Here is a 13713-nt window from a genome sequence, read left to right as displayed (position 1 = left end):
ATGTATATACATATATATACATATATATATATATACGTATATATATAGGCCTATATATATATGCATATATATATATACACACACATAATGTATATACATGTATATATATGTATATACATGTATATATACGTATATATATATACATATACATACGTATATATATATAGGCCTACATACATATACATATATATAAAAAATATAAAAAATATACATATATATACATATATATATGTATGTATATGTGTATATGTATATATGTATATATATGTATATATATGTATGTATATATATGTATATATGTATATATATATATGTATGTATATATATATGTATATATATACATATATACATATATATACATATACATATATATATATATACATATATATAATATATATACATACTTATATATATACTTTTTAAGTCATGTATCATGCATAGGAACTTTGACGCCTGCAAGGCTCTGGTTTCACAACCAAATATCTCTAATATATATTTAAGTAAAATAAAGATTTCCTGGATGTGGTTATTTGTATTGTTGTCAGTTTGATCACATCTAATTAGTTTTAAAAAATGACGTCATTTTGTACATCGGTCACTTGAGGGCGTTAGTTGTTTACCTCGCCACTGTGCAATGTGACGGACATAGACGCACCTATTTTTCACAGTGTGACTGACCAAAAATGTTTTTTGACCCAACTACAGTATGACACACTTTTTCCGGTTTTCCTATAGTGCGTAAGGGCAATTCCATGGTAACTAAATGACATTCTGACACAGATTTGTACTTTCAAACACATGTACCACAAGATAATTTTGCCAATATACTAAAAAAAATTCTTTTTTTCATAACAAATAGCTTCCTCTATATACAGAATGAATTTTGTTTTGAAAATCACTTTCCGTCATTAAAAAAATTATATTAATGAGTGGTAACTAAATGACGTGAATCTGACGGGTTTTATACCTATTGTACATTTAATTAAAAATCTGTGAATTTAGAGGCCTAATTTTATTTATACAGTATCAAGAGCAATCCTTAGGGTATAGCAATGAATGTAATACCTTTTATTTTGAAAAAAAATTATTTATCATAAATATATGGTGATATTTATTAACAACTAAATGACAGTAACTAAATTACAAAAAATTTAGGCAACTGCAATATACTTGATTAGATGTTTTATTATGATTTAAAGACATATTTTTAAGGTAATTGGTTAATTAATATCAAAACAATAGATATCAAACTAAATATGAATGTTTAATAAAAATTAATTTATTAAAATTGATTGAAAAATGATAGGGTTAATATTTCACGCCAATTTTAACAAATGCATTACACCATGGGACATCATTTTTTTTTTCTCTCCACTTTTTCTACTCTGACATATTCATATTCATAAGAAATGGAAAACTTAAAAATTTGAGAATCCAATTCTTGTTCGTTTTTCTGCAGCGGCAGTTTAAATTTAGGGGCGGGCGTGCCTCGAAATAATGCGCAACAGAAATGAAAATTGATTTTTATATGCTAATATCTTCAGAAGTACAACCCCCATAACCCTGAATGTTTGTGTACTGTACAGGGCCGTGGTAGGCCATACTTTCAATACTGATTCCAAATCTATAATCAGAAAAGTTGTAGCATGTAATGATTAGAAAAAGCAAATGTCTGAAAATTGGACGAAAAGTTGTCCTGACCATTGTTCAAGGGGCTATAACAGAGTTAAAGCCCCATTCCCGGCAAAATTTCAGTTTTTAAGAAAAATCTAATTTTTGTATAATGTTATAAAGATTTATAAATATAATACGGAATTGCTAGTTTAACTGAATTTAGACATTCCTAAGAATTGAAAAAAAGTAAAATAAGACTGAAATTTGAGATTTTGTGTTCCATACAAAAAATAAATGCGGATGAATTTTTCATGTTTAATTTTGTGATAGGTAGTGAGAAGAAATATCGTAGGTGCCGAAAACATTAGCCTATCCAACGCTCCTAGGCTAGGCCTAGCCTTACCTCGATTTAGGTTCTGTTATCACACATAAAAACGGCTGACATGATATTTTCCGTTGCTAGTATTGACACTTGTGAAATATAATATTTCATAGGAATTATTTCAAATTTGTTAAAAAACTTATTCTGACTGAGATTTTGACACTTAAACAAACATATCTCAGCCTAACCGAACGACCGTATTGTGCGAGATGCGAAGTACAAAAACTAATCTCTTTTGAGAGGGCGCACTTTATTGACTGTATAAAGTATTACATAAAAGCGAGAGTATTCCAGTGGATGCGATAGATCTACAACCTCTGAATTTGCCTAGTAACGATGAATTCGTCGAGAAAATGGTAATATTTTATGAGAAATAGTCTGTATTTCTCATTTTTTTACATTCTTTTACGTAAAACTAAAATTCATGCCAATATTTTTCCATGATTTATAATAATTGGAGTAATGCAAATGCATATTTTCTAAGAAAAGTCAGTTTTTAGTGAAATTTTGCCGGGAATGGGGCTTTAAACCTTTTTAAATCTAATATTTTGAGGAATCGTAGCCCACCATTTTTTCACATCATTACAGACTTTATAAAACTTAACCAAACTTATTTGGCTAAAATACAACCATCCAAATGAGCCAAAAAGTATTTTTAACAGCACGCCGCCTCTCTTCGGCAATATCGCAACAAAAATGTCTTGATATGTTGAAGAGGTATCCCTAATGAAATTATAACAATTTTTAGTGTCCTTACTAAATAAATATTAGAAATTTATGTTCCTCGAAAACCTATGTTTTAACCCCGGTTTTAACACATCCTCAACATAATACGTATTTAACCATATTCGCATCGGATTCAATTTGACCAAGACTAACAGGGAAATTCAAAAGCTTTGCAATGTGTGTGGTATTAGCATGTGCTCAGAGACACTATGCTAAGTCATACTATCCATACAGAATTTTTTAGATCGGTAAAAGTAGCCTGGTCAATTTTCATGCATCTGGGCACACTTCGTTCAGCAATAAAAGTAGCCGAGATGCTGGTTAGCCAGTGCGAACAAGGCTATAGACCTTTGGCAGGAAAGTATCCAATCACAAATGATGAGTGATTAATTAAAATTTTGTCACAAAATTGCAAAGTCTATTTATTTCAAATAACAACACCAAAACCAGACCTAAATAGTAACAGGCCCTTAGTCTGAGAATATGCCAAATAAGATACTGATCATTTGCATAATAATTAAGCTATTCAGTGGAAATTGTTAAAATACTTTATTGTATAAGACTCAAATAACATCCTTGTGAGTACATAAACTTGAAAATTCATTCAATAACATACTTTATTGCAAATAAGCTGAACTGTTTCAATACAAATTTTGACATGTCATTGTGTTACCGCCATTTAGTTACCGGCTCGGTAATTAAATGACATATTTAATATGCTAATAACTTATTAACAAAAATGAATTAGGAAATGAAATTAATGCTACTAAATAGCCCTACTAAAACTAGCTTTGTATATAAAGTTGTATTGTTTAATCATTTATATTTTTTGTAAAAAGTTAACTGTATGTTGTTTTCCGGTAACTAAATGACATATTTATTGGTTTTAATATTTTCGCATTTTGATTAATAAAACATGAGGCAAAAGTAAAACTGAATAAAAATATGTGTTCTTAGTAAGCCATTTGACCATATTAAACTAGATTTTAATATAATTTTAAGTTTTATCTTAGTCTATTTTGGTAAAGTTTGTATGTGAAATTTTATCAAAATAAAAAAATTATTTATTGACATATTTTAATTAATATTTAACAATACTTCTGATTTGAAATTTGAAAATCTGAGTTTACATCTTAAAAGTAAATGTTTCAAGCTGTAATTAGACACCAAAACTGTAGAATGAATATGAAAATTTAGGTGTTTTGTCCATTTTGATGGAATTGCCCGTAACACAATTGACAGTTGCATGAAGGTCAAATCCTAATTTTCGGCAAAACCTGCGCAGAAATTGGCCCTTATTTTCGAAATGAGTGGACAGATTTCTATGCCGAATTTTTGTACGGAAGATATATTCCCTGTGCAAGCATTACAATACAGTCTGGAGGAGGGGATATTATTATGTTCTCTAAAAATTAAGGTGTTGTCCGTCGGTGTGATCATTATGATCATTATCATTAGATCAGTATGATGTGAGATTTTTCATTAAAAAATGTGATTGAAAAGATAGAAGTTGGGCAATAGTAAAAACACATAACTGTAGGCACTAGTTTGTGGTTCCATAAAATAAAAGGAAATATTTTGCCAATACCAAAAGTAGCCTAATTTATTAAAAATGCAGTGCACTGTCTGCCAAAAGTGGGGAAAACTTCAATATTTCAGTTTTTGAATATCTGAAAAAAGGAAATGGTGTAGAAAAAAAGGTTTTTGCTGATTTACAGACATTTTTTACTGTACTACAAAAAATTGTTAAATTGATTACCACCAACCGATTTAAGGGTCTATGCAAAGATTACATTAAACTTTCCATTAATTACGAAAAAACCTTTTTTTCTCATTCAAATTTTTAATTTGCAAGTTAAAATCTTAACTTAAATATTCAAACTAGGCAATTAAAATATGGAATTGAATTTGCCAGTTTTTTAGTTCATGACAGTCAGTATATCATTATGATAAATATGTACAGTCAGTCTCATTATTTTGCACTCTCAGTAGGCCTATACAGTGCAGTATAATAACAATAGAAAATGCAAACAAATGCCATCTGTTGATACAAGCATCCACTATTAATTTAGTCAGCCAGCTCTAGCTGAAAGCTTCCTAGTATTACTGACACTTCAAAAGATCAGACAGTGCATCCATGAAAAAACTTATATTTTCAACATTTTAACGGCTTGTGTGCACTTCACTAGTGCCCATCTACAGTAGTCTCCTGAATTTCGAGTGCCAGGGTTACTGGGAATGTTTGTGTTACTATAAAACAATTTAGTGATTTGAGTGTATAGAATGGATGACTTGTTTTATGAAGCTGATAGAGATAGTTGATTGGGAGTTTTTGTTTTATTTATTACTGGTATGTTAATTATCATTTATGTTTTGACAATAGTATAAATAAAAAATTTTTTTAGGCTTTTGAAGTGTAATTGTTAATTGAGATAATAATAATTTTTTAATAATTTACTTTTTTAAAATGTAATATAATGTTGATTAATTGCAAATTTGTCTGATATTGATAATTTTGTATATGTAAATTTTTATATGATTATCTTATATTTTCATAGAGCTATTTTTATAATTGATGTTTAATGCTTAGGGAGTGATAGTAGTTTTTGTACAACTTTTGCCACATCTCAGCTCTTTCTTTCTTTGTCCTTGTTTTTGTTTTCTTATGTGTTGTACTGTTTGCTGGAAGGAATAAAATAAAATAAGATCTAGCTACCCATTTTTGTTACCACCATGACACACCAAAGGCAACGGTAAATTCTATACTTTTCAATGATGCTACAGTACAGTACAGTATTTTTTTTTTTTTTTTGCACACATACAATTCTCTCAGTGAGATACTGTATGGCTTACAGCAGGGAGATAAGGGGTACAGTAGATTTGGTAAAGAGAATGACATAAACAGAATCAATCATTGATGTAAATTTCTTTCATTTAGACAAAAATAATAGTAAAAAATACTTGCTTTTATGTTGACGGTTTTGGCTTGAAACTCGAGCCTTTGTCACAATGATGTGCTAGTTGTTACTCCAGCCGTCCAATACAGTCGACGACGGGCAGCACTTGCAACAATCGTCCATGTATATAAGTTATTCACATACAGAATCAACATTATTTTTCAGATGTCCAGATCATTATTTGTAATTGTGTTGCTGGCAAGTTTTCTTTGTTGCCATGCCTTTTATGTCCCCGGAGTTGCACCAGTAGAATTCAAAAAAGGAGATAGTGTTGAAATAAGAGTAAGAATCTTTATTATTTGCTTCAATGTCAAAACTCAAAATAATACTGTATATAAAATATAACATAATAGCAGAGTAGATAGGAGGAAATTGATAAGGCAATACTTATAATGAGCTTGCTCAAGCTAGTGAAAGCTTGTGTCTCAATACGTTTTGTTAGTTAAAGAAAGTGCTACTGTATTTATTTTAATTGTATTTAGTGTTACTGACAAATACGGCTCCAACTTTTATTAACACAATTATAGTTTTTCACATTATATTAAAATGAATATCATTTGTTTTGTTTTGTTGTTTTTAATATGAAAACTAAGAAGAATTTTATCAAAAGCTTTCTATTTCTGTTATTTTTAGGGAGTAAAATTAACGAGTAGCAAAACCCAGCTTCCATATGAGTACTTTTCATTGCCATTCTGTAAGCCCGACAATAACCTTGATGTTCACTACAAAACAGAGAATCTTGGAGAAGTTTTGAGAGGTGATAGAATTGTTAACACACCTTATAAGGTAAGCATTTAAAAGAAAATATAAATAACATACTGCTGATGGAAAACTATGCAAATTAAATTAGTTTTGAGGCTTGTTTGAAAACAGGTATTTATACAAAGATTTTCAATAGGAACAAATTGCTGAAATAAAAATAATGTTTTCCAAATTAATATTGATGTTGACAGGTGGAAATGGCAGAAAACAAAGAGTGTTCAGTCTTGTGCAAGCCACCCTTAGACGCCAAGGCATCCAAGCTACTTTCACAACGTATTAAGGAAGATTATAATGTCCACTTGTAAGTACTGTACTATTTCATATTTCACACAAGCAAATATACTTTAATCACAATCTGTCATATTAATAATATTAATCCTAACTATTCTGAACAACAATTTTGTTATTGTTCGTATTCTGTATTTAGATTGTAATAATTATGGATTTGTTTTATTTTCATTCCAGTTTTTGTAATTAATATGTACTCCCTACAATTTATCACAATGACAATTGAATTTTAAAAAGTGTATGTAACGCGAGGCTTATTGCATGGTCATTACAAACTCATTTCAAACTCAAAATGTTACATTCATTAATTAAATTTTAATATATTTGTAACCTACTGATAAGAAAAAGAGGGAGAACAATTCTATTCATATGCTGAAATTTAATCTTGCTCCTAGCTTCTTGAAGCTTTTTATGTCAATAATAAATGATGAATATTGATCTTCGTACATGTTCATCCAAAAATAATCTTTATTTTGTTTTTATAAAAAATAAAAATAGTAAAAAAAAAGAAATAAAAAGATTAGAAAATACAGAGAAAAAATGTTTTAATTATATTTTCCATGCATATTAACATTTTTTATTTTTAAAACAAATCCCTATATCTGACTCATTATATTGTATTTATTCTGCCCAAATATATTTTAGGCTGTCTGATAACTTGCCAATAGCAACACGGGTTCCTGAGGATGATGAAGGGATTAAGTTCAGTTATGTTCATGGCTATAAACTAGGATTTACTTTACTTAAAGAGGGCAAAGATGGAAAGAAAGTTCCTGTGGTAAGCAAATCAAAAAGTTGTATTTTAGGTCATAATATTGAATTCTCTTATATTTGCTGCGAAGCAGCCAATTCATATCCTTGACAACAATTTGACCTCTGAAAGGTCATTGTTTGTCAAAAAACGAAGGCCTAAGACAACTGAAAAGCGGACTTTCCTTCTTTCGTTCTGCCGGGTAAAATCAATTACTTTAGGCGACGTTTGTAGACTAACCTACTCGTACCAACGTCTGCATGTCGCGACACTGGAGTATTACTATTCAGCGTTTTTACTATATTTTTAGGTTTCCTATTCTACGTTTAATCAGCCCATGTCTCAGCCACAATATTTTGAGGCCAATATTATTTACGAACCCAGTTAAACTTATTTACTAGCCTATTTCAACGTGCTAATTATTACATTTAGTTAGGCGACGCTTGTTGTAGACTGGCATACACAGTGTTTTCGGAAATAAATACCATTTTATACACATGCGCAGATCGATTTGCCAGCAGCGAGTCATCACCAGCAGCAGCGAGTCGCCAGCAGCCAGATGTCACTGCAGCAAAACACTATTGTACACGGTACCAACGCTGTTCTAATAATAGACAATGGGTCGTGTCTCATATTATTTGTTATATTTTTATTATTCGTTATTTTCACTTGACTCGCATAAATAATTTTGTTCGAAGAACATTTCTATGCAGTTGTACTTCGCAGCACTTCACTTGCAATTTGCAATTTCTAGTATTTAGGGTTAAATTGTATCTGATGAAAGTAATTTTTTCAAGTAATATTTTGTGGTAATAATAAATAATACATCTGGTAGTTGTTAACAATTTTTGGGCTCTCAATCTTAACATGTGATGATGGAACCTCTGTGAGTTTTGATTGTGCTTGGGCAAGTTTCATTACCTATGATTGTCACCACCCAAGAGTATGGTACCTTGTAGGCTAGCTGATTAGTAGCTGCAAAATTGTGGAATTCTCCCTCCAGAAAGCTGAGTTGGCCTATGTGTCCTATAGATTTTTGATCCATTGATTTACATAATTCAAGCGCAAAGGCTTTATTGGCATGATGTGCTAAAAAGCTGACATATTTTATAGTATTATTATTAATAATTTCATATTATCTCTGCTCACAGACTTATATCAACAACCATTTGCGACTCAACATGAAATACCATAAAGTAGATGAATATTCGTAAGTGTGTTTGATTTTTAGGAGAAATTTACATCGCATGCATATTTTTATATTTTTATTTCCATATACAAATTTTGCCTACAGTAATTAGTTTTAATATGTAATTTAACTTGCTGTTATTAATATTGATAAGGATTTAGTTTTATTTATTTTTCTCAATCTAGGGATTATAAAAAGATAATTCATAACTGGCCCTTTTAGGTTTGCCTTGGTTGGTATTTGAAATGCTTTTTGAACTGAAATCAAGATCATCATTAATTAATTGATTGGTTAATAATTTGCATATTTACAGAGATGAGTACAGAGTTGTAGGGTTTGAGGCAGTTGCTCAAAGTCGAAAATATGGAGCTGACGGCTTAACTATTGTAGAAGATAAGACTTGTTTCAGTGATAAGAGTAAACCACCAGTGTTCCAAGAAGTTGGAGATGAAGGTATGCATCCAGGTGGCCTATTGTTGATATGCTTATTGTTCAGGTGTCCTATTCTTGTTAGTGATATTCCGGTGTCCCGTTGTTAGTAAAATGAAACTGAATTATATAATCTTTAACAAACTTGTAGAAAATATATTAGAATTCCAGAAAATATAATAGCCTATGTTTTTTTAGATGCTTGAACATGGTTGTGTGTATCTTAATATTGTATTATTCTAAATAATTGTTAAATAAATAATTGCATTAGGCATAAAGAAAACCCATATTCCTTAAGCTAGGTGCATCTAATACTGTACAGATTCAAATGTTTACTTTTTTCACGAATATGTATGTGCCATTAAATAATAGACGAGTGAAATAACATTACATTTGTTTTTGCAGAAAATGTTCAAGATTTCTATTACACCTTTGAAGTGAACTGGGAGCCAAGTGATGTGAGGTGGGCATCTCGCTGGGATACATACCTGGCAATGAGTGATGTTCAAATTCACTGGTTTTCTATCATCAACTCACTGGTTGTTGTTTTCTTTTTGGCAGGTATGCATAACATAGCATCAGTCACATGTTTTATGTTTGTTGCAAACCTAGTGATGTGTAAATTTTGTTCTATCTCCACTTATTATCACATACATCTGGGTCACCAGCAAAGGAGTCATGGTTTGCAAAACTAGTCAAGATGCTAAGTAATTGTAGCTACTGTACATTGATTTGAGCTATAGAAGCCTGATTTTTAGAGGACCAATTGTCATTTTTAGTTTATAACAAACAAAATGTTATTAATTCTATCTATATGCTTGTTTAGTCCATTTGTATTTGTAAAGACCTTTCCTTTAAAAAAAATGAAAAAATATGAACTTGACTTACTTCATTTGTCGAAATATAGAATTTTGTATATATTATTGCTTATATGTTTTGTATTTCTATATATAAAAGCTTATTACCTATGTCAACCTAAATACACTTTAATGACTGTGCTTTCTGCAAGGTGTAAGAAATTAATTTTTGGGGGTGTTTATTTGTGTTCCAAGGAATTCTTACAATGATAATCATCAGGACGCTAAGAAGAGACATTGCACGTTATAACAGAGATGAAGACATGGTGAGCACTTAATTGCAAGTTGCTATTATACTAGTAATGGGAGTTTTTTATCTCCTATTATATGTGAGGTTTCATTACAAAATGAGTCTCATCGTTAGAAAATCAAAAAATGAGATTATATTACATTTTGGTAGATCAAATTATAAGCTTTAATTTGGTCTTTAGATCCAGAGATGTTAGCATTTAAAGTTTACGTTATAAGAACCAGGTTTTGAGAAAATCGGCCTCAAAGATGAACTAACCTGTACAAATAATAGGACTAGAATTACAGAATATGCAAAGAGAACACTGTTTTAGTAAAAAAATTCACTTAAAAAGTATACAATCATAAAATATAAGTATCAAGTTACTTAAAAACATTAAAATCAAAATTTTGTAAAAATGTTGCCTTTGACCTATTTTGGTGAATATCTCAATATAATTTCACCAACGATGCATCTCATTTCGTGGTGAGACCTCACATATATTCATTCTAATATACAAAATATTCTCTTTTGTGATATTGATATAAAGTGTAAAGCATTTTAACCCACATCTTGATTAATGTTCTGCTGGATTGGAATTTAATTCACACTTTTCTTAATTCAGGAAGACACCATGGAAGAGACTGGTTGGAAATTGGTTCATGGCGACGTATTTCGTCCTCCAAAGCACAAAAAGCTCCTTTCATCAATGGTCGGGGCTGGTATGCAGGTCTTCTTCATGTCTTTGATCACAATAGGTAAGTGAATGTGATTTTGCAGATATGATTAATATGATAAATTTAACTGCCAGGGAGATGTGATACCCCTTACACACAGACAGAAATGTGTAGCACTAAAATTACACAATCACAATTGAGAAGACTTTTAAACACCCAAACATCTTTCAGAGAGGTTTCTGAATGTTTAAAACACATTCAGAGAGGTTGTTGAATGCCTATCCACTATCACAGAGGTCTTTAGGTGCTTTTTCAACTACTTAACTGTAGTCAGAAATGTTTTTAAACACTCCAACACTGTCATGCTCAATATTCACATGAGATTAATCATCCCTTGTAAAAAATGCTAAAGACTTAATATTAGATACATATTCTATAGGACAGGGGTATGTGACATCACACAACCCTAGATTATAGAAAATACCTCTAAATGTACTCATCTTTATTTGAATTTAGTAACTGCTATGTTTGGTATGCTGTCACCAAGTAGCCGTGGATCATTGCTGACTGCTAGCTTGTTTCTCTTTGTATTTATGGGGTAAGTACTGATGGCTTCTAATGATCAAATCATGATATGCTAAACATAATTTTCATCAAATTTGCTCATTTTTCTATTTACTTTAAAAGTCTGATAAGAAAGGGATTTTAATTTTGTATGTTTTGGCATTGTAATGTCAATGATTTCATATCACTATTTATGTAAATAACCTATATCCTTAATAATGATTGTATGATGTGTTGAGGCAGGGATGTTAGCTGATGTAGGCCTAGGCAAACTATATTACATATTGCTTAGGTGAAAATTGTGTTCATGTGTGATATTATAACATTACTGTATACAGTATAAGGTGCATGCCATATGAGTTTATATATATTAATGCAGTCTCTAAGCACATACATGAGCAGTGCATATAGCCAGAGCTAGAGGATTACCATACTGTAGAGGCTAATACCATTAACTGTGTTAGGTGATATGGCAAGCATTTATATTTATAATACATTGTTTCTAATCTTTAAATTATTTAAAATAGAATTTTTGCAGGTTACTTCGCTGGAAGACTTTACAAAACAATCAAAGGAACAACATGGAAAAGAGCAGCGTTCTTGGTAAGAGAATGCAGAGATATAAAAAAGAACAGAATATACTACCGTTATTGAATGTACAGCTCATCTCCAATCAGACAGGAGGGGGTCAGAGAATTTCTGGTGGTGTTCAGTGAAGTGTAGGAGTGATGCTTTGGAGGGGGTCTCATGAGGGCTAATCCCCTGTCGCGTAAAAACTTAGCAATATTGGCCATTATAATAAGCTCTTCTGAGACGTTTTAACACTTATGCCCAAAGCTTTCTTTTAAAAGAATTTTTTTTTTTCCCTTTGTGATTTTTTTTTTTTTTTTCCTGAAGGGAGAGGAGCTTGGCCTGATTGATTTGGCCCTGTGGCCCACTGCCTCATCCCCTCTCTTTTACTGGTGCTGGATCTAGGTGTTTTGTCCAATGATTGGGGTAATTTAATGTGCATAGAGGCCTTATTCACATATATTAAAATTATCCAACTGGCTCACTTTTATGGTTTTTTTTCCAGACTGGTACAGTATTTCCAGGAGTATCATTTGGAGTAGCATTTATTCTGAACTTCTTTATCTGGGGTAAACATTCATCAGGAGCTGTACCCTTCACTACAATGATTGCACTGCTTTGCATGTGGTTTGGCATTTCACTCCCTCTTGTCTACCTTGGATATTACTTTGGATTTAGAAAACAGGTAAGTAAATATTTCCACTAGGCGAGTTTATTTGCACAAATCAAAAGCGTGGGTTCATGCACATTCACATTTCTATTGGGGTTTTTCGCTTCAGGGAAATCAGTACTTTGAACTGTTCCTACTTTTTGCGAAGTGAAAAAGTGAACCGATGCTCTTGATTTACACAAATCAATTCGTCCAGTGGAAAACAGGCTTAAGGAATTCTTTTTGGGTCATTCTGTGTCAAATCAACCAGATTTCAAAAAAGTTCCAGTATGACCCTCTCAGATTTTGATGAAACTCCATAAAAATGATCCACTATGTGAAAAACCAACACTTAAAATAAATTAGTGTTATAGGTTTTGTAGTTTTTGAGATATTGACTCCTCAAAAAAGGGGTGTGGCCCTTCAAGATGCGCAAACACAGTTTCCTCCAACTTTGGAAGCTTATAACTCTGGATTGGTAATAGCTATCAAGGTCAAACTTGGTATTCTAACTTATATTCCACCATATTACACAAATATGGATTAACTGTTATCCCTTCTTTTTTGAAGTTATCTGCACTCAAAATAGCTACTTTGTTTAACAATTTTTTTGTGGACCATTGTTCAGGTAGCCGTAACTCAAAAAGAAAAATTTTTTAATCTGGAAACTTTTAGGAATCATAACCCACACCCAGTAGTACTCATATATATAGTTATAAACTTAACTAAGTTTATTTTCACCAGATACAGCACTCCAAAAATGCAAAAAGTTGGTCCAGACAGGTTTTTGTCCCATTTTTAGAGCATTGCTATTCCGCAATGGTACATGCTACAACTTTTCTGATTATTAGCGTACGAAAATCAAAGTTAATTTCACGGTGCACTAATTTGTGCCACGCCCCCTTTTACATCAAACTGCCGCTACGGGAAAACAACCAGGAATTGGAGTCTAAAAATTTCAGGTTTTTCAATTCACATGAATAACTGTCAGTATAAAAAAATTTTAAAATCTATGATCCCATGGCATAGAATTACCCAACTCTTAAAATATTTAGTTATTTCCGATCAT

The 13713-nt window shown here is 31.3% G+C and overlaps 1 protein-coding gene across 1 annotated transcript in view; it reads left to right on the top strand.

The window, feature by feature from the left end:
• Positions 1-13713, top strand: part of LOC117107090 (transmembrane 9 superfamily member 4-like) — a 34166-nt gene that overhangs the window by 7993 nt on the left and 12460 nt on the right. Inside the window, exons 2-13 of the mRNA XM_033248623.1 lie at positions 5845-5961; positions 6313-6465; positions 6633-6742; positions 7375-7507; positions 8632-8690; positions 8983-9122; positions 9504-9659; positions 10151-10221; positions 10810-10942; positions 11378-11459; positions 11953-12028; positions 12501-12680. Of these exons, the coding sequence (XP_033104514.1) occupies positions 5845-5961; positions 6313-6465; positions 6633-6742; positions 7375-7507; positions 8632-8690; positions 8983-9122; positions 9504-9659; positions 10151-10221; positions 10810-10942; positions 11378-11459; positions 11953-12028; positions 12501-12680 (1410 nt within the window). The remainder of the gene's footprint in view (positions 1-5844; positions 5962-6312; positions 6466-6632; positions 6743-7374; positions 7508-8631; positions 8691-8982; positions 9123-9503; positions 9660-10150; positions 10222-10809; positions 10943-11377; positions 11460-11952; positions 12029-12500; positions 12681-13713) is intronic.

The sequence above is a fragment of the Anneissia japonica genome, unplaced genomic scaffold (assembly GCF_011630105.1).
Source record: "Anneissia japonica isolate Jap-2015-1 unplaced genomic scaffold, ASM1163010v1 scaffold1726_len428862_cov177, whole genome shotgun sequence".
NCBI classification, from domain to species: Eukaryota; Metazoa; Echinodermata; class Crinoidea; order Comatulida; family Comatulidae; genus Anneissia; species Anneissia japonica.
The sequence above is the reverse complement of the archived record's forward strand: the minus strand, read 5'-3'. Positions and strand labels throughout refer to the sequence as shown.